At 41.3% G+C, this 18,642-nt stretch overlaps 1 protein-coding gene across 4 annotated transcripts in view; it reads left to right on the top strand.

Annotated features, from left to right (window-relative positions):
* celsr3 (cadherin EGF LAG seven-pass G-type receptor 3) overlaps positions 1 to 18,642 on the top strand; it is a 209,611-nt gene that overhangs the window by 61,514 nt on the left and 129,455 nt on the right. For all 4 annotated transcript variants that reach the window (XR_004414675.1, XM_033037098.1, XM_033037099.1 and 1 more), the window contains exons 3-6: positions 6,251 to 6,473; positions 13,794 to 13,909; positions 14,429 to 14,517; positions 17,358 to 17,515. Coding sequence is in view for 3 of the 4 variants with exons in the window: in XM_033037098.1 (XP_032892989.1) it covers positions 6,251 to 6,473; positions 13,794 to 13,909; positions 14,429 to 14,517; positions 17,358 to 17,515 (586 nt within the window). In the remaining variant the exon portion in view is untranslated. The remainder of the gene's footprint in view (positions 1 to 6,250; positions 6,474 to 13,793; positions 13,910 to 14,428; positions 14,518 to 17,357; positions 17,516 to 18,642) is intronic.

Raw genomic sequence — 18,642 nt, 5'->3', positions numbered from 1 at the left:
CGAGTCTGTACCGACCACCGATCACCCCGTGCACTCGCATTATCCTACACTCCAGGATCAATTTACAATTCTACTGATGCAAGAATTTCATTGTCCTATCTGGGACACATGACAATAAATTCTCTTAATTCTCTTGACTTGAACTGACTTGAAATAACCTACACACCTGCACGTCTTTGGAGTGTGGGAAGAAATCGGAGCACCAAGGGAAAACCCACGTGGTCACAGAGAAAACGTGGGTTTCTGACACTGTAAGGCAGCAACTCCACTGCTGCGCCATTGTGCTATCCTAACTTCTCTCTACATAAATGATTTGGATGACACTGTAGTGAACATTGCTAGTACATTTGCATATTACATCAAAATTAGTTGCAAAGTGGATAGTGACAGAGGTTATCTAAGGTTACAAAAGGATCTAAATCAGTTGGGAAGATGAGCCAAGGAATAGCAAATGGAATTTAACTCGGACAAATGTGAGCTGCTGCATTTTGGCATTGTTTATTATTATCACGTGTACTAAGATACAGTGAAAATCTTTGCATCAAGTCATAGTATATATGAGTATAATCAAAGCATACACAAGTACAACAGATAATGCAAAGAAAAATACAAGATGCAGAATTTCGTGTTGCAGCATTATAAGCATTACAGGAAAAAATCCAGTGCAATTATATATAGTTCAAGATCCGCAATGAGGTAGATTGAGAAATTCGGACTACAGCTTTAGCTTATGAGAAGACCGTTCATTAGTCTGATTACAGCAGGAAAGAAGCTGTTTGTGAATCTGGTGATATGTGCTTTTAAGCAATTGTATCTTCTGCCCAACGGGAGTGGGGAGGTGTGGGAATGACCGGGATGAAATTGGTCCTTGATATGTTGGCTGTATTCTTGAGGCAGCGCGAAGGGTGGATGGGAGTGCTGCCTCCTAAATCCAGAGGTTTGGAGATGAGTTTGGTTTAGATTATGGTTTAGATTCGTTTTTTAGTTTAGAGATACAGCGTGGAAACAGGCCCTTTGGCCTACCGAGTCCGCACTGACCAGCAATCCTCGCACATTAACACTATCCTACACACACTAGGGACAATTTTACGTTTATACCAAGCCAATTAACCTACAAACCTGTACGTCTTTGGAGTGTGGGAGGAAACTGAGGATCTCGGAGAAAACCCATGCAGTCATGGGGAGAATGTACAAACTCCGTACAGACAGCACCTGCAGTCGGGATCGAACCGGGGTCTCCGGCGCTGCAAGCACTGTAAGGCAGCAACTTTACCGCTGTGCCGCCCACGGTGTTGAAGGCTGAGCTATAAACTATAAATTTAGGTCTGACATTGGCAAACTTGTTATTCAGATGTGCCAGTGATGAGTGCAGGGCCAGGGATTTGGCATGTACTGTGGTCCAGCTGTGGCGATAGGCTAACTGCTGTGGACCAAGGCTGGATGGGAGGCTAGAATTAATGTGTGCCATGACCAGTCTATTGAAGCACGTCATGATAATGGATGTCAGAACAAGTAGTCATTAAGGCATGCTACCTTGCTTTTCTTTGGCAGCAGGATGATAGTGGTCTTCTTAAAGCAGATGGGAACTGTACAATGGAGTAGGGAGTGATTAAAGATGAGTGGTCCTGCCAGCTAGTCTGCGCAGGCCCTGAGTTTTCCGTGGGTTCATTATCTGGTAGGGCCGATCTGGGCAGGATTTACACAGCAAATGATAGAGCCCTGGACGGTATTGCAGATGTCTGGGAGTATGGTTCATTGAAAGTAGGCACGCTTACCTTCATTGGGAAGAATATTGAGTGTAGAAGTCAGGATATCATGATGCAGCTGTACATTGATGAGACAAGTGTGCAGTTGTACAGCTGCACAGTTCTAGTCGCCATTAAGTTGGAAAGGCTACAGAAAAGATACTCCATGATGTTACCTGGACTTGCCGAGCTTGAGTTATTGTGAGCGGCTGCATAGGCTGGAGCTGACTTATTTTGGAACTTAGGTTGATGGGCTATCAAATTGAAATATACAAAATCATGATGGGCATGGAAGAAGTGAACATCGAGGCTTCATCCCAGAATAAAGGATTCTAAAACTAGAGGACGTGGGCTTCACGTAAGAGGGAAGAGATTTAAGAGGGACTTTAGGCAACCTTTTCATTCAGATGGGAGTCCATATCTGGAATGATCTGACAAAGGAAGCTATTGGAAGCTGATACAATTGTGACTTTCAAAACACATTTGGACAGATGACAGGATAGGAAGGGTTTAGTCGATACTGCCAAGATGCAGGTGAAGGGTACGAGCCAACTTGCTCGGCATGGACACGGTGGACCGAAAGGACTGCTTTCTTGCTGAATAGTTCCGCGATTCTCCATAGCTGAACATTCTACACCAAGGGTTCTGGCATGATTTAGGATATAATCAACCAGGAGACAATAGACTGCAACCAATCAAGAATTGCTGTCACAAGGTTCAAATGGGGATTCGGTGGCTGCTCATTAAGAATAAATGGAAATGAATACATTAAAACTTTACTAAACATTTCAAAACAAGTCGATACAGTAGAGATAACTAAAGTATTGTGGGGGACTTCTACAAATTAATTATGCCAAGGTTTAATTAATTTGGTCCAATGGTAGATCGTGCTCTTATGTAAGGTCCAGCTGCTGCAGAATGGGTTCAGTAGCAACATCTATTTAAGGAGAGCAAATCACAAACTTGTAGCTTGCATTTCATCTTAACCAGTTTTATTTTGGTTTGTTTTTTAATAATCTATACCTTTCCCATTCTGTTCTAAATGTTTTGAAGTATAATGCATTTGAGGTTATGAAGTTAATTGAGCTGTGTGACAATTGTATAAGTTAAGTGGTAGTCAGGTGGCACTCAGGAGCTAATAGTTTTAAAATTCTCAGCAGGATATACAATGACAAGTGGCTTTGCTTTAAAGATTTAATTTACAATTCACTACTTGGAGTGTAATTATGATTTTTTTTTAGAATATTGAAACTATACAGCATATTAATATTCTGAAGCAGAAAATTACATACATTTGGGGAAAATTAGCAACTTTATGAGATACATGGCTGTGGTTGAAATGGATTCTGAAGACTTAACCAACTGTGAAGCTGTGATATTTAATTTCATTTTTATTTTTCATATTTTCATATGGCATTGAAGATTATATCCGACTCATCAAGTCTTTGCTGACTCCCAGAGCAAATCCATCAATCGCTTTCCTCATTTTTGTACCATCAGGATAGTTAATTTAAGTTATAATTTAAATCAACCAACATTTCTGTTCTCAAAAATTTGTCTAGTTCAGCATTAACATCTGCTTCGGGGGTGGGGGGGTTGAATAACATAGCAAATGTAGGGAAGTTGAAAATAACTTTTCAACAAAATGGGGGCTATAATTTTGCTGGGACTGTAATGCGTGTTTTTGATAGAGCAGTTATGTCAGAAATCATAGAGAACCATAAGCAAAATGGTGTTGTGATCGGGGGGTGAGGGCGGGGGGAGGGGGGGGGAGGGATATTTCAGTTTCCCCAATATTAACTGGGATTACTTTAGTATCAATGGTGCGGGGACAGGGGGAATTGGGGAAAGGCTGATTTCAATATCACATGACAGGCTTTGCAGATGACATGAAAATGGCTGCAAAACATTGAAGATTAGTCAGATAAGAATGGCAGTTTAATAATGTATAGGCAGAACTGCTGATACTGGTTGACACCAAAGATGGACACAAAATGCTGGAGCAATTCAACGGATCATGCAGCATCTCCGGAGAAAAGGAATAGGTGACATTTCGGGTTGAGACTCTTCTTCCGACTTCAGACTAGTCTGAAGAAGAGTCCCGACTGAAAACATCACCTATTCCTTTTCTCCAGTGATGCTGCTTGACCTGCTGAGTTACGCCAGCATTTTGTGTCTATCTGTCAGTTTAATAAGGTTTTCAAGAGAGAGTTAGATTTAGCTCTTAGGGCTAATGGAAATCAAGGGATATGGGGGAAAAAGCAAGAACGGGGTACTGATTTTGGAAGAACAGCCATGATCATATTGAAAAGCAGGCCAAATGGCCTGCTCCTGCACATTTTCTATGTTTCTATATTTCTATGAAAAAGCTCAAATGTATGTGTCAAGTGGCTAATAAAAATGATTGCTACAGAATGTTGCAGCACTGAACAGGACATTTGGGACACTGTCCCTGTGCAAGTCCCTGGTAAATCTTTCTATTTTGACCTAATCCCTTCCTCAGTCCATGCACCCTGTATATTTATTTTTCCTTTTCTCTTTTGACCATACTAAAACTTGATTCCACTATCCAATCATATCCAATCCAGTGGCACATACCAAGTAAAATAAGCCCTCTTGTCACCAATGCCCAATCCTTAATGTTGATCTTCTCATTATCAAGCTTTGTACGTGAGGGTAATTGAGAATAAATGTTAATCATGTCATTGGTGCTCACACCCTGTAAATTAATAAAACGGAAGGGTTTTGGTAGGCAATTGGTCTAAATATCGTATTGATGCATGGAATTGGTCTTTTGTACCACCAAAATTCAAGGTTGACAAGAAAATTATTGGGAAAGTATCATACCAAACATTAAGTGAACTTTAAAATTATTTTTGTTTATCCAGATGTTTAGGTACAAAAGTCCAATTAGCCCCTTGTTGGTAGGTATGCATCTCCTATCAGTTGGTCAGAGAGCAGCATTATTCGGCATCAGAGAATAACTCATCAGCCTAGGCAGAGACATTGTATAGGAATTGAAAAGAAAATTACCATAGATGCGAGAAGAAACGTCTTATGGGATCTGTTTATGGAAGCAATAACTCACAGAACTTAAAAATAAGTTGTGTTTGAGAGAGATAATTTAAGAATTAAATGCTGAAAGGCTTTCTGCTGTTACAATATATGTTTGCCTGTATCTAAAATGAGAAATCAACATTTAAACTTGGGAGCCAGATGGTCTTAACATGAAATTTAAATTATCTGAGAAGAAGTGCACATTACGCATAAGCAAATGTTTTTGTCGCCAACAATTCTTCCTTTATTTATTTCTATATTCTGTCTATGGTGATGTATTGCTTTGAAGTAGATGATCTCACATTGTCCATTAGATAATTCACAGATGGGCATTGCCCCCTGACTCACTCCAGGCTTGTGGTACAAAACTTGACCAATAGCTTGTTTTCCATTTTTAATTGTTTGGGGGAGGGGAAGTTTTCTGAAATGGAAATTTATTTCAGACTTCTCCTCATTGGAAACAGCTGCAGTGATATGACGACTGGAGGTTAGTGTTCAGCACTTAAGCCTCAATGCATTCCAAGTACTCCACTCTAATGATCCAGCTGTAAAATTACACCAGTATTGCCCATTTCAAAATGTGCTGCAGAAGTTATGCAGAATTATGGTGAATATATTTTGCACAATTCACTCCATTTTGTTCGACTTATTTATATTTAGAGTACTTAAGGTCTGTTGATTTGCTGAGTAAAGGGAACAGAATTGAGTCAAAACAGCATTTTCCCTGAATTTACGTGTTTTTATTATTGCCAATTTGGGTATTTGAAAGTTCATTTCAATGTCTTGTTTAGCCAGTGCGCTATAGAACATCATTAGTTGTCGCTCCATTAGAAGGGAAATATTTCTGGGAGGTGGGGAGAAAGCAGTGGAATGGAACTAATTGGATGGCATTTTTTCTCAAAAACCTGGCCCAGCGTAAGGGTGAGCTATCTGACGATTCTGTACAATTATTGAAACAAAAAAGAACAACAACAAAAAAATAGAATTTACTAATCTAATCTTACTGCCTTGTCGCTTTGGCATTAGAAAAAAGACAATCCAAATGATTGGAGAAAGGTTAATAGCCTTACAGTATTTGTGATGAAAACACTATTAGTACCACCTTTGGATGTGTTCAATGTGTGAACTCTAATGTTCAGATTGAATTGGAGGTATTTTGTCTTTGTCTCATTAGTGTCTGTCAAATGTCATTGTGAGAATGTTGTGTACAATTCCATTTTTGAACAATCTGTTTTGCACAGCTGGTATGATTTTCAAAATACAGCAGAATTTTTTTTAACATGGGGTTTCTTTGTATCAGTAAGAATCACTCTGAACAGCAACATTCCAGCTTATAAAGTGTTCATAAACAATGGGCAGGCTCGGGCAATGCTGTAATCCCAGTTCTATCATATTTAGTTATAGAAACTTAACATTTGCATTGACTTTTGCACTTTAATCCTGGTTAGGTGATCACTGCGAAGTGGACATTCGGTCTGGCCGCTGTTCTCCAGGTGTGTGTAGAAACGGTGGATCCTGCATGAATCTCCCAGAAGGTGGCTTCAAGTGTAATTGCCCCTCAGGAGGATTTGAGAAGCCATATTGTGAAGTGACTGCACGATCTTTTCCACCAAAATCTTTTGTGATGTTTCATGGCCTGAGACAAAGGTTTCACATGACAATATCTCTGACGTAAGTATTTACTGATTCTTCCTGCTTTCCCGATTAGAAGGTGTTTTGATGAATGCAGTAATTGAAAATGTTGAAGGCAGTTTCGGCAAATGCACTTTCTGAAATGTATTGGTTAGAAGGAGCCAATATTTCTGGCGAGACAATGGAAAGGATCACCATCACAAGGAAATTATGATCCTGCAATCACGGAGCATGTCTAATGTGTGATCCTGGCAGACTTTAACTACACAGATCGTAATCATGTTCAAAGTTGCCATTTTTGTAGTCTAAAATGAAATGCATGCTAGTCGAAGAGATAGACACAAAGTGCTGGAGCAACTCAGCGGGTTAGGCAGTATCTCTGGAGGAAAGGTACAGGTGATGTTTAGGGTCGGAAGCCATCTTCAGACTGAAAATATGGGGGGTGGGGAAACTGGTGGGAGTTTTGTCTCATCGAAGAGATCTCGGGTTTATTCTCATGATGAATAGAGTGCCTCCACTTTGCCCGTGTTTTTGTCCAAAGAGAAAGAGGGTATTTGCGGCCTTATAAATTGTTATCTGTTAGAGGCTTCTAAAGCTATGAATCGTTCTTTAATGAAAATACGAAACTTGATCTGTAAACAGTGGACACCAGGCCTGCAGTTCAACAGTGGTAAATGGGCCTGGAGTTCAAGTTTATTGTCATACTCACCAGTACAGTGAGGAGCAGGTACAGTGAAATATCTTGCTTGCAGCAGCATCATAGACTGACTCAGACAAACGGACAAAAAAAAATTATGTATAAATTATACATAAATTACACATACAAGAAACATTTAAAGAAACAAGACTGGAAATCAAGGCGTTGGTACAAAAACACAATTAGAAAAACAATCAAGCCCATAGTAGTGCAAGAGGTGAGCTGTAGTGTTCCATTGTCCCAATGTGATCAGGGTTATGAAGGTTGGCTCAGGACCATGATAGATGTAGGAAGTAGCTGTTCCTAAACTTAGTAGTGAGGGATGTGTCCATGATGGACCAGTTGAGTGCAGCACTCTCTCTGTAGTCTCTTGTGTTCTGTACATTGGAATTGCCATACCATGTCACAATGTAGTCAGGCTATTTTCTACGGTACATCTGTAGAGGTTTTGTAGTGTATTCAGAATCACACCAAATCTCTTTAAACTTCTAAGAAAGTAGAGGTGCTGGCATGTGTTCTTTGCGATTGCATGTGCTTAGCCCAGCACAAGCCATCTGAGATGCTATGTCCAGGAATTTGAAGTTGCTAACTCTCTCTACCACTGATCCACCAATCAAAGCTGGTTTGCGGTCTCCCGACCTAACCTGTCTGAAGTCAGCGAACAGTTCCTCGGTCTTGTTGACACTGAGCGAGAGGTTGTTGAGGTACCACTCAACCAGGTATTCTATCCTTTTCCTGTACTCTGACTCATCACCACCAGTGATTTGACCAGCCATAGTGATGTTGTCGCTGAATTTATAGATGGCATTGGTGCTGTGCTTAACCACCTAGTCATGGGTGTGAATAGAGCAGGGGGGGCTTAACATGCAGCCTTGTGAATTTATTGTGTTCCTGTGTTGTGTCTTCCTGTTCCATTGTTCAGGGTGTCGAGAGTAAATGAGGATTGAGTTTTGCGTGTTGAATGTGAGAAGTGGATGCATTTTATTAATAGAACTTCCTGCTTTGAATTACTAATTGGAAAGGTGGGGCAATGAGATCCTCTGGCAGATATGTGAATGTTGGAATTGCTGACTGTCAGAGGAGCAGCCAGGCTGAAGAAGGGCCTAGACCCGAAACGTTGCCTATTTCCTTCACTCCATAGACGCTGCCTCACCCGCTGAGTTTCTCCCGCATTTTTGTCTACCTAGGTTGATTTTTGAAGTACTTTTCACAGAATTGCTACAGCACATTGTAACAATTTTATATGAAATGGCAAGAAAATATTTGAAGCTGCTGGGATCTTTCTTTGTGGCAGATGAAGTGAGTTTGCAAGTGAAGAACATATGTGCTTGAATTTATTCATCAGTAGATCAGATGGAACTCGGAAAAAAATGACTTCCCCATCCTGAACACTCAGTAGAAAATGCCTTCTGTTTCATTGTAGTAGATTAAAAATCGGTTTTAACAAATGTTAAGCTTAAACGCGCAATAGTTTATGATCAAAAGGTTTTTAATTTAATTGGAATTTGCAAAACAAAATATATTTCACATGATATTTTTATTATTTTAATCCTGATTTTTAATCTGGGCATTTTAATACACTTTAGCACAGCACATTGTAGCTTTCCCTGCCATCCATGTGCAACTCATTTCATAGGTACTAGGCAGTGCAGTGATACACATGATGTGCTTTCTTTCCTGAATTTGGCTCGCCATTAAATTGTAAAGTGGGTGGAGAGAGGTGAGAACAAGCTAGGTTAATGATGTTCGGTGACAATGATAATGGATTAAACTTCAATTCAGATGAAATCAACTAAAGGATACTATTCATTTTACAGTAATGACATCTCATTATAGTTGCCCGCTGTTGTAATTTTATTATGCAAAGGAAGCAACCGCAGGGGGCTGTCTTGGTTGCCATTCAGATATTTTATCAGTTTCTAGCACAAAGAAATAAAATGCCTTTACGTTATCAAACAAATTAAAATTCACAGCTGAATTCTGTCAGAAATATCAAATTGACTGCTCAGCAAAAAAAATAATCTGATAAACTTATTTTATGCCCCATCATTTTGATGTAATATAGCTTAATATTTGCCTTAATATTTGCAAATTCCATTTATTTTGTCTTTCGCAACCTCAGGATCCTCCACAGCATTTTACTGGCAATGATGTAGCACTGTTTTTGTAAGGTAGTAAATATGTGAGAAACATCTGGTGTGGCAAGATGGACAATATAATGCTGAGTAATAAGTCTTGTACTAAGAGGAGTACTGACTGTGGCATTTGAAATTGAGTTGAAATTAAAACAGAGGTACTGTTCTGTGAAATGCATTTGAGCATGCTCAGTCTGATTCCAACTGGTTCAAAAATGTTTCTGTTCCTAAACGGCATTGGCAGCAATTGGCAATTTTGTTTTTTCATTACCAGATAGCTGATGTGGAAATAGAAAATATCACTTATTCAGTGGAAAGTGTTGTTTTTGAAGTTGGAACTGAGGAGAAGAGTTTCTGTTTGAGGACAATGAGCAACTCTGGTGCATGGGTTCTAAACATTGTTTCTTCCATTCTTCTTCCAATAACAGTTTTTTCTCAAATCGATTTGTTTAGTTTTGAGCACAAAATCTACTGTGAACCAGCAAAATTGAACAAATGTTTCACGACATTTTATTTGTTTTTTTGCCTTGAAAATGATGTCTAGATCTTGTGGATTATTATAGCTAAAACGTGTTTATCAACCATCTTCATTTAAACTCAGTGTCAGTCCAAAAATTGTGAAGAGCTTGACTTGAAGTTACAAAACACAACTTTCATAAAGGCAACAATACTATTTACTTGTGAGTCGAGAAAAGGAGTCATTTTTCAGAAATGAATTTAAAACTTTTACAAAGTTGGTGGCACAGTTCCCAATTGATCCATCAAAGACCTGAAAATGAAATCTGGGATTGGAAACTTCCCTTGTAGATTTATTTCACTGTGATGGCCTGATTAGACTTTTGGGTGAGGCATGCTTCGGGTGCAGTACTACTATGTAAGAAGATTGCAGAAATTTGAAGTGCATTGAATATAATTGATGTTGTTTGCAACAGTTGCACCACATTTATTATTGCACCGAGGGAAAATAAGTGGAAACTTCAGTACTACTCTGGAGCGGGGCCAGGTACGAAAGGAATGTTACTATTTTCTTTTGTATGCTCTGTGACTTTAGAGATACAGTGCGGAAATAGGCCCTTCGGCCCACCTAGTCCGTGCCGACCTGTGACGATCCCGTACACTAACAATCAGCATCTCAGGCAGCACCAGCAGGTGAAGGGTGTCAAGGATGGTGGGAAAAATCTGTGCTCGCTGGGGTGAGGGGGTGGGATAGGATGTACCCTCCTCTTTTCCCTCCTCCGTATGCTCATCTCCTTCCCCATGCCCCATACTTTTTTATCCCCTCTATCTCCTCCCACCCATACCGTTCCTCCGGCTTTACATTTCACCCCTCTTCTTTCTTTATCTGATATCTGTTATCTTGGGGAGAAGCCAGGAGAATGGGGTTGGTAGGGAGAGATAGATCAACCATGATTGAATGGCAGAGTAGACTTGATGGGCCGAATGGCCTAATTATACTCCTACCACTTATGACCTTGTGACCTTATACCCTTTGCCTCCTTTTCACTTCCGGCCTTTATCACTTGATCCACCCATCTGCCAATCAATCCAATTACGTCTAATCATCTTGGTAACTCAAATTTCACTCTACCTTCATTGGTACATGTGACAATAAACTGACCTTGAAACCTTTCATTTGCCAGGATTTGCCCCCCCCCCCCCCCCCCCAAACCTCTTTTCCAGCTTTCTAACCCTACTTCATCAGTCTGAAAAAGAGTACCAACCCGAAACTTTACCTGTTCATTCTGCAGGCCATTTTGTCTCTTACTAATTGAGAAGATGGGTTTGACTTTCAGTAGCAACATTGAACATTATTTAGTAGCGGGCCTGCCCTTCTTGCCATGAGTAATAATTGTGAATCATGAGCTATGCCCTGTGTAAACTGACCATGTGAAGGTAGCCCTGCAGCCCTTATACCAACTACAAAGCACAAGAAAAACAAGACACCTGTTACAAATCCCCCCCCCCCCCTCCCCCTCCCCATTCTCCCCCACACCCTCCCTTTCTCCCCATCCCCTGTGCCCCACCTGGAGTCCCAGCTATTTTTCCCTTCCCCTCCCCTTTGTCCTCCGCCTGCATGCCTTCCTCTGGCAATTCGCAACTCTTCAAACTGCAAGGAGGAAGGTATCCATATTGGTATTGATTTATACCGATGATAGACACAAAAAGCTGGAGTAACTCAGCGGGACAGGCAGCATCTCTGGAGAGAAGGAATGGGTGACTTCAAGTCGAGACCCTTCTTCAGACTAATCAGGGGAAAGGGAAACGAGAGATATAGATGATGATGTAGAGAGATATAGAACAATTAATTAAAGATATGCAAAAAAGTAACGATTATAAAGGAAACAGGCCATTGTTAGCTGTTGTTGGGTGAAAACGCGAACCTGGTGCAACTTGGGTGGGGGAGGGATGGAGAGGGAGGGAATGCCAGGGTTACTTGAAGTTAGAGAAACCAACATTCATACTGGTATTGGTTTATTATTGTCGTGCGTACCAAGATACAGTGAAAAGCTTGAGTTTACATATTATCCAGACAAATCCGAAAATACCATATGTGAATACAATCAAGCTATAATTAAGTCACGTACAACAGAGAGAACAAAGAAAAATACCAGAGCACACTATATACTTTTCCAGCAATGAAGTGTAACAAGTTTGTAGTTTGCAATGGGGTAGATTGAAAATGTGTACTCTAGATTATGGATGGACCATTCAGAAGTCTGATAACAGAGGGGAAGGAGCTGTTCCTGAGTCTGGTGATATGTTCTTTCAAGCTCTTATATCTTCTGCCTGAGCAGGGAGGAGTGAATGGCTGGGGTGGAAAATTGCTTTGATTATGTTGGCCGGAGCCTGAGTTTTTCCCCTTGTCTAATACATATGAGGTTCTTGCTCCTTGTTTGGAAGAGGATGGGGACTACAGGGAGGATGTGCAAATTGTTCATGGAATAGGGAGCCATTCATGTGGGGGTGGGCGTGGGGGGAGAACGGAGAAATGTAGTAGTCTTGGTAGAGAGCATAGTTCGGGGATGATCCAGTCCAGAAGGCTGTTTTGCCTGCCCGATGTCGGGGTACAGACATCTCTACTGAGGTTGAGAAAACCTTGGACTGGGATGGGGTGGATTCGGCTGTTATGGTCAGCTACTAACGACAGTGGGAGGTCTAGGTTACCGAGACAAGATTAGCAAAACCGCAGGGCAAAATTAAAAAGCAGATTCACAACAGTAGCAATCTCTGGATTTTTACCTGAGCCACTTGCACATTGGCAGAGGGTGAACAAGGTTAGACAATTAAATGTGTGCCTCAAAGGTTGGCATGGGAGAAATATATTTTGGTTTATGGGGCACTGGCACCAGTACTGGGAAGGAGAAAGCTTTTCCGTGAAGATGGGCTTCACCTGAACCATGCTGGGACTAGTGGCCTGGCAAAGCACACTGCGGTTAAAGACAAGACTATAAACTAACAGGGGGACGGGTTCTAGTAATGGAAAGTTTAATGGACCTAAAGTAAATGAGAAAGTAGTGGCACATAATAGCAAATGGAAGAATGAAAGTCAGAGTAGGACTGAAGGGAATTAAGATATAAGCAATTGTGTGCGGCAGAAAGTGAATCCAGATTAAGTAAGCTAAATGCACGTAGCATTTGTAACAATTGAATTGACAGCACAAATTGTAACAAATGAGTCTGACCTAATAGCTATTACAAGTTATGGTTGCAGGGTGACCAGGTCTGGGAACTGAATATACCATGTTATTCAGTGAGCCAAAAGAGAAAGTGAAACGATAAAAGTAGTGTGATGCGATAGTTAATCAAGGAGTTATCATTGTAATGCCGAGTTGTGATATGGATCCAGTGATCGGTACTTTCAAAATCTGATTGGGGTTAAAATAATCAATGGCAGGGAAGGATAGCGTGGAGGAGGAGTTTATGGGATTGTTTCTTAGAGCAATTTGCAGAATGTACATAAAATCAAAAAAAAAATGAGCTTCAATAGAGATATAAAAGCAGCAAGCGTTTCTGTGAATCTATATGGTTATGTAAACTATGCAGCAGTATGATTTGTCTGAAGAAGGGTCTCGACCTGAAACGTCACCTATTCCTTCGCTCCATAGATGCTGCCTCACCCGCTGAGTTTCTCCAGCATTTTTGTCTACCAGCAGTATGATTTGTTCAGCCAAGGATTGGAGATACAAATTTAATGACCAAAGAAGAGCTGGATGATTTGTGGATCTTGGACCATGAATGAAATCTTTCCTCATGCAATTTTGGCAGACTGTGCCAGTGGCCATTGACCATTGAGAGCTTTTAGATTCGCTTTAGTCTTTAGACCAATGCCTGTCTGTATAAGAAGCCTCAGGACCTGTCAGAAAGAGACCTTTATTTCAATGCTGTGATTGTCTGTCAGTTAGAATTAGTTCATGGGAGAATGTTAGTGACAGATTAGGTTCACATGCTTTCTGTCCAAAGAAGTTGGAAAGGAGAGCCACTGAAATAGAAATATATTCTTCAGTTGAATCTATTCTCTACTTTCAGGTTCGCTACACAAGAAAATAATGGGCTCCTGTTTTACAACGGTCGATTTAATGAAAAACATGATTTTATTGCAGTGGAAATCATTGAAGGACAAGTTCAGTTGAAGTACTCAACAGGTTTGTTCTAAAAATATTTTTACATTAAACATTCAATTCAATTACATCAGGTATTAATCTGCAAATAACTTCTCATTATTTATTGAATCATGTTGTTTAAGAAGGAACTGCAGATGCTGGAAAATCGAAGGTACACAAAAATGCTGGAGAAACTCAGCGGATACAGCAGCATCTATGGAGCGAAGGAAATAGGCAACGTTTCGGCCCGAAACGTTGCCTATTTCCTTCGCTCCATAGATGCTGCTGCACCCGCTGAGTTTCTCCAGCATTTTTGGGTACCATTTATTGAATCATGTCTAGTCAATTCTTTGGGATCACATGGAATGATATAACCATTAAACTACAACTGTGGTTCTTGGGTGTTAACTGTTTGTCATGTGCATGGAAAATAGGAGGTGGCAGTCTTCATGAAGATATATTTTTGCCTTTTACTCACCTGTAGCTGAAATGGGACCGGTGACATCAGTTTCTTTCAGAATACATAATTAAGGTCCATTCTCTATGATGTTCTTTTCACAGGGGAGTTGATGACAGTTGTAACCCCGTATCTTCCTGGTGGAGTCAGTGATGGGCAATGGCACACGGTACAGATCCAATACTACAACAAGGTAGAACATTAACACTGATTATTAATGGGCTTTCCTTTACACTTTAATTTGTGTGTGTAATATTTTCTAAGCAATTAAGCTCCTGACGTCAAAACTCTTATGAGGAGAAACAAGGCCTCCTGCACTCCTCCCAACTGCTCTTCTACTTATTAGATCATGGCTGATCTTTTACCTAAGTGCTACTTTACTGCACTAACCCCACATTCCTCCTTCCCCCTGACTCTCAGTCTGAAGAAGGGTCTCGACCCATAACGTCACCTATTCCTTTTCTCCAGAGATGCCATTTGACCCGCTGCGTTACGCCAGATTTGTGTGTCTATCCCACATTCCTTGATTTGCGAAGTACACAGGAAATTGATGATCTGATATCCAGCAACTGAGCCTCCAGTTGGATGGTGAATTTAAATGTTTTTGTAACTTTTGAGTGAGAAATTTTATTTTCCTTTCAGTCCTGAATAGGCAACCCCTTACTTTCAGATAATCACCCTTGGTTCTAGATAATTGACCCAGGACAAACATTATGTGAAATTCTGTAAGAATTTTGTAAGTTTCAATAATCAACTCACACCCTTGTGAACTCGTCAAGTCTATTTAATCTCTCCTTAGAAAGGTCTCCTCAGAAATCACTATGATAGACTTTTGTTGCACTCCCTATGCCTCTTATTCTTTGTTCAAATATATTTAAATTTGTGAACTCCAATAACTGAACGTTCAACCATGAGAATCGTTCTTAATTCATCAAAACCCTTTTTGATTTTGAATGGTTTCTTCCCTTGCAAGACTGAGGAAGGGATCAATCAGCTTCTCACGTAAATGAAATCCTGTATCAAGTCAAGTAGCCTTTATTGTCATTCAGACCTTGCGGTCTGAACGAAATGTTGTTGCCTTGCAGTCCTACATATAGTAAAAATGACAAAAACACACAATAAACACAAATTAACATCCACCACAGTGAGTTCACCAGGCACCTCCTCACTGTGATGGAAGGCAAAAATCTTAAGTCTTTGTCTCATCCCTTCTTATTCTCCCTCTGCGCTGAGGCGATCCAGGCTTCAGATGTGACCCCGCCGGGCGATGGTAAGTAATGTCAGTCCCGCGGCTGAATCCGAGCTCCGCGAACGGGCCGGTTCAACTCCGCGGCCCAGGGTGGTCGAAGCTGCCGAAGCTGTGGCCCTCCAGTCCAGCGGATGCAGCTGTTGTCGCGGGAGCTCCGGAAAACAGGTCACCTGTGCCCCAGGAGCTCCCGACGATGTCGTCCACTGGGCCCGCGGTCGGGTCGAGTGGCTGCTGCCACCGGAACACTGCCCCAGCTCCGAGGCCGGGTGGCTGCTGCCGCTGCCCCAGCTCCGAGGCCAGGTCGCCGCTGCCGCTGCCCCAGCTCCGAGGTCTGGTCGCCGCTGCTGTCGGAACACCACACCTCCGGAGTCGGACCGCTGCCGCTGCCGCTGCCCCAGCTCCGAGGCCGCCAATTCCGCTATTAGGCCTCAGCGCAGGCGGAGACGGAGACGGGGGATACGACAAGAGAAGTCACATCCCCCCGAAGGAAGAGACCAAAAACATGTTTCCCCCCCCCACCCACACACATACACAACCTAATAAACCAAAAATTAACTAAAACAGGACAAAAGAACAAAAGAAAAAAGAAAAAAAACAGACGGACTGCAGGCGAGCCGCAGCTGCTGAGGCAGCGCCGCCATCTTCTCCCGTCGTCACCGGTGCCATATCTATGGTACTATTCCATTAAATCTGCCCTGCATCCTGTTGAAGATTTAGACAACCTTTGTAATGTGCCCAAAATTTAGTTTCCTACCACCTGTTGAGTTTTCATTTTTAGTTAAACCTCTAGTAGGTTATTATTTTTCTCACTATCTCCTCTCGTTTATGATTTAAAGATACTTCACTGTGGTGCACCTTTGTAGATGCCAATGATGTAAGTTTGAATAGTCAGAAGAAATGTGCCTTTATTGGGCTGCAGACTGTTTTATTATTCAATCTTTAACACTGTCTTTAATACTGTCGTTGATAGCCTCTCAGACTTCAGTCTTTGTTGGGAGATTTATCAAAGGAAGTATGTAAGGAAGTTTGAAGGCACTCCCAATACAACATTACCAGCAACACAAATCATGAGCTGGCCTAATGATTACACCTGGGGACAATATTTCCACTTACTTCCTCATGTAGGAGGTTTATTAACAAGTAGGTTGCAGCAGAATTGCCAAGGTAATGTTTTCAGGCAATGACAGCCCCATCTGGACTCAATCAGTTCATCTTTCTCAAGTACTGAAATTAACTTCTAAAGTTTCATAAACGAATTTGCAAATGATTAGAAAATCCACTGGATAATTTAACTTCCATAAAGCTGAAGATATGGCAATCGTGGATAAAGACCTCTGAGTTTGATTCTCTTTCTATGTAAAAGTTTGATAAATAGGAGAAAAAGAAATGAAGTGGGTGGATACCTAATGTTTCCTTTTTTATTAAGAAAGGGCAGGTCAGTACAAACAAAATAGGAGATGATTTGCAATCACCATGAAAGCCAACAATCATGTTTATAGAATTAGCAAAGTTTACTTTTAAGAAAAAGGAAAAAAAGTGAAAGGAGAAAATAATTGATTGCCAATTTTTGGAAAATGAATTCCAAACAAACAATATAAACAACAAGCAATTCTTTAAAAATCTGACGCGTTATTGTATGAAGCTAAGTAGTGTTAATGAGATAGTCAAAAGTGTTTGCTCTTTATATTTATATTTTTATAATCATCTTGCTGTGGTGGCTATTTTTATTTACAATCCTCTTTATCAGTATTTGTTACTTTCATGTTTGTGTATATTTCTTTCAGCAAAAAATTGGGTCATTAGGAGTTGCACAAGGTCCCTCAGAACAGAAAGTAGCAATCTTAACCATAGATGATTGTGACACCTCAATTGCTGTTCGTTTTGGAAATGAGATCGGTAACTATTCATGTGCTGCTGAAGGTGTACAGTCCAGCTCCAAGAAGTAAGTGTATAAAGTATGCCAGGAAACATAACATGCAAAATCTTTTTGGAGAAAAGTATTGTTTGGCGACTAATAGCAAAATTAAAAGTTTCACTTAAAAGATTGAACAGGCTGCTCTAATGCTATATAATGTTGGATGTGATTATTTACTTCCTGATACATTGTGTGGTAATGCTGTGTGTTATTTCCACATCACTCAATAAAGCTGCATGGAGCAATGGCCAAAGTCATCAAAAATCTACATTGATGTCCAGTTCCCATTGTACTGATGATGTATATTTCTCCTCAATGGTTCTGATGGTTAATTTAAGCCAGATCACCTGTTATGTTACACATGAGAATTTGATGGTGCACTACTCCATAGATGTCCTCCAGAACTCGAGTAGCAACTCTTTATTCCACCTTGGAGTAGAGACCCTTCATGGCCTCATCCAAAGCTTCAAGGCTAGGGTCTTTGGCACTGTTAGCCACAGAATATTGGCTCCATGTTAGTGATCTGAGGATTATTAGATAGGGTGAGTTGTTGAGGCAATGGACTAGCTCTTTCTCGATGCTGAAGCTCACATTCTGAAGATGCAACGGGATCCCACCACTGACCACATCTTTCCATTTCCTCCCCTGCCTGCTTTCCGCAGGGACTACTCCCTCCGTAACTCCCTGGTCAATTCGTCCCTTCACACCCAAACCATCCCTTCGCCTGGCACTTTCCCTTGCAACTGCAGGAAATGCTACACTTGTCGCTTTACCTCCCCCCATGACTCCATTCAAGGACCCAAGCAGTCTTTCCAGGTGTGGCAGAGGTTCACCTGCACCTCCTCCAACCTCATCTATTGCATCTGCTGCTCTAGGTGTCAGCTGCTCTACATCGGTGAGACCAAACGTAGGTTTGGCGATCGCTTCGCCCAACGCCTCCGCTCGGTTCGCAATAACCAACCTGATCTCCCGGTGGCTCAACTCTTCAACTTCCCCTCCCATTCCGAATCCGACCTTTCTGTCCTGGACCTCCTCCATGGCCTGCTTTCTCCTCTCCTTCTCAGCTCTCCCGCATCCCACTGTCTCCACCTCTTCCTTTCTTCTTTCCGCGCCCCTCCCACCCTTACATCAGTCTGAAGAAGGGTCTCGACCCG

This window comes from Amblyraja radiata, chromosome 18, assembly GCF_010909765.2.
Source record: "Amblyraja radiata isolate CabotCenter1 chromosome 18, sAmbRad1.1.pri, whole genome shotgun sequence".
NCBI classification, from domain to species: Eukaryota; Metazoa; Chordata; class Chondrichthyes; order Rajiformes; family Rajidae; genus Amblyraja; species Amblyraja radiata.
This window is presented reverse-complemented; position numbering and strand designations above follow the sequence as displayed.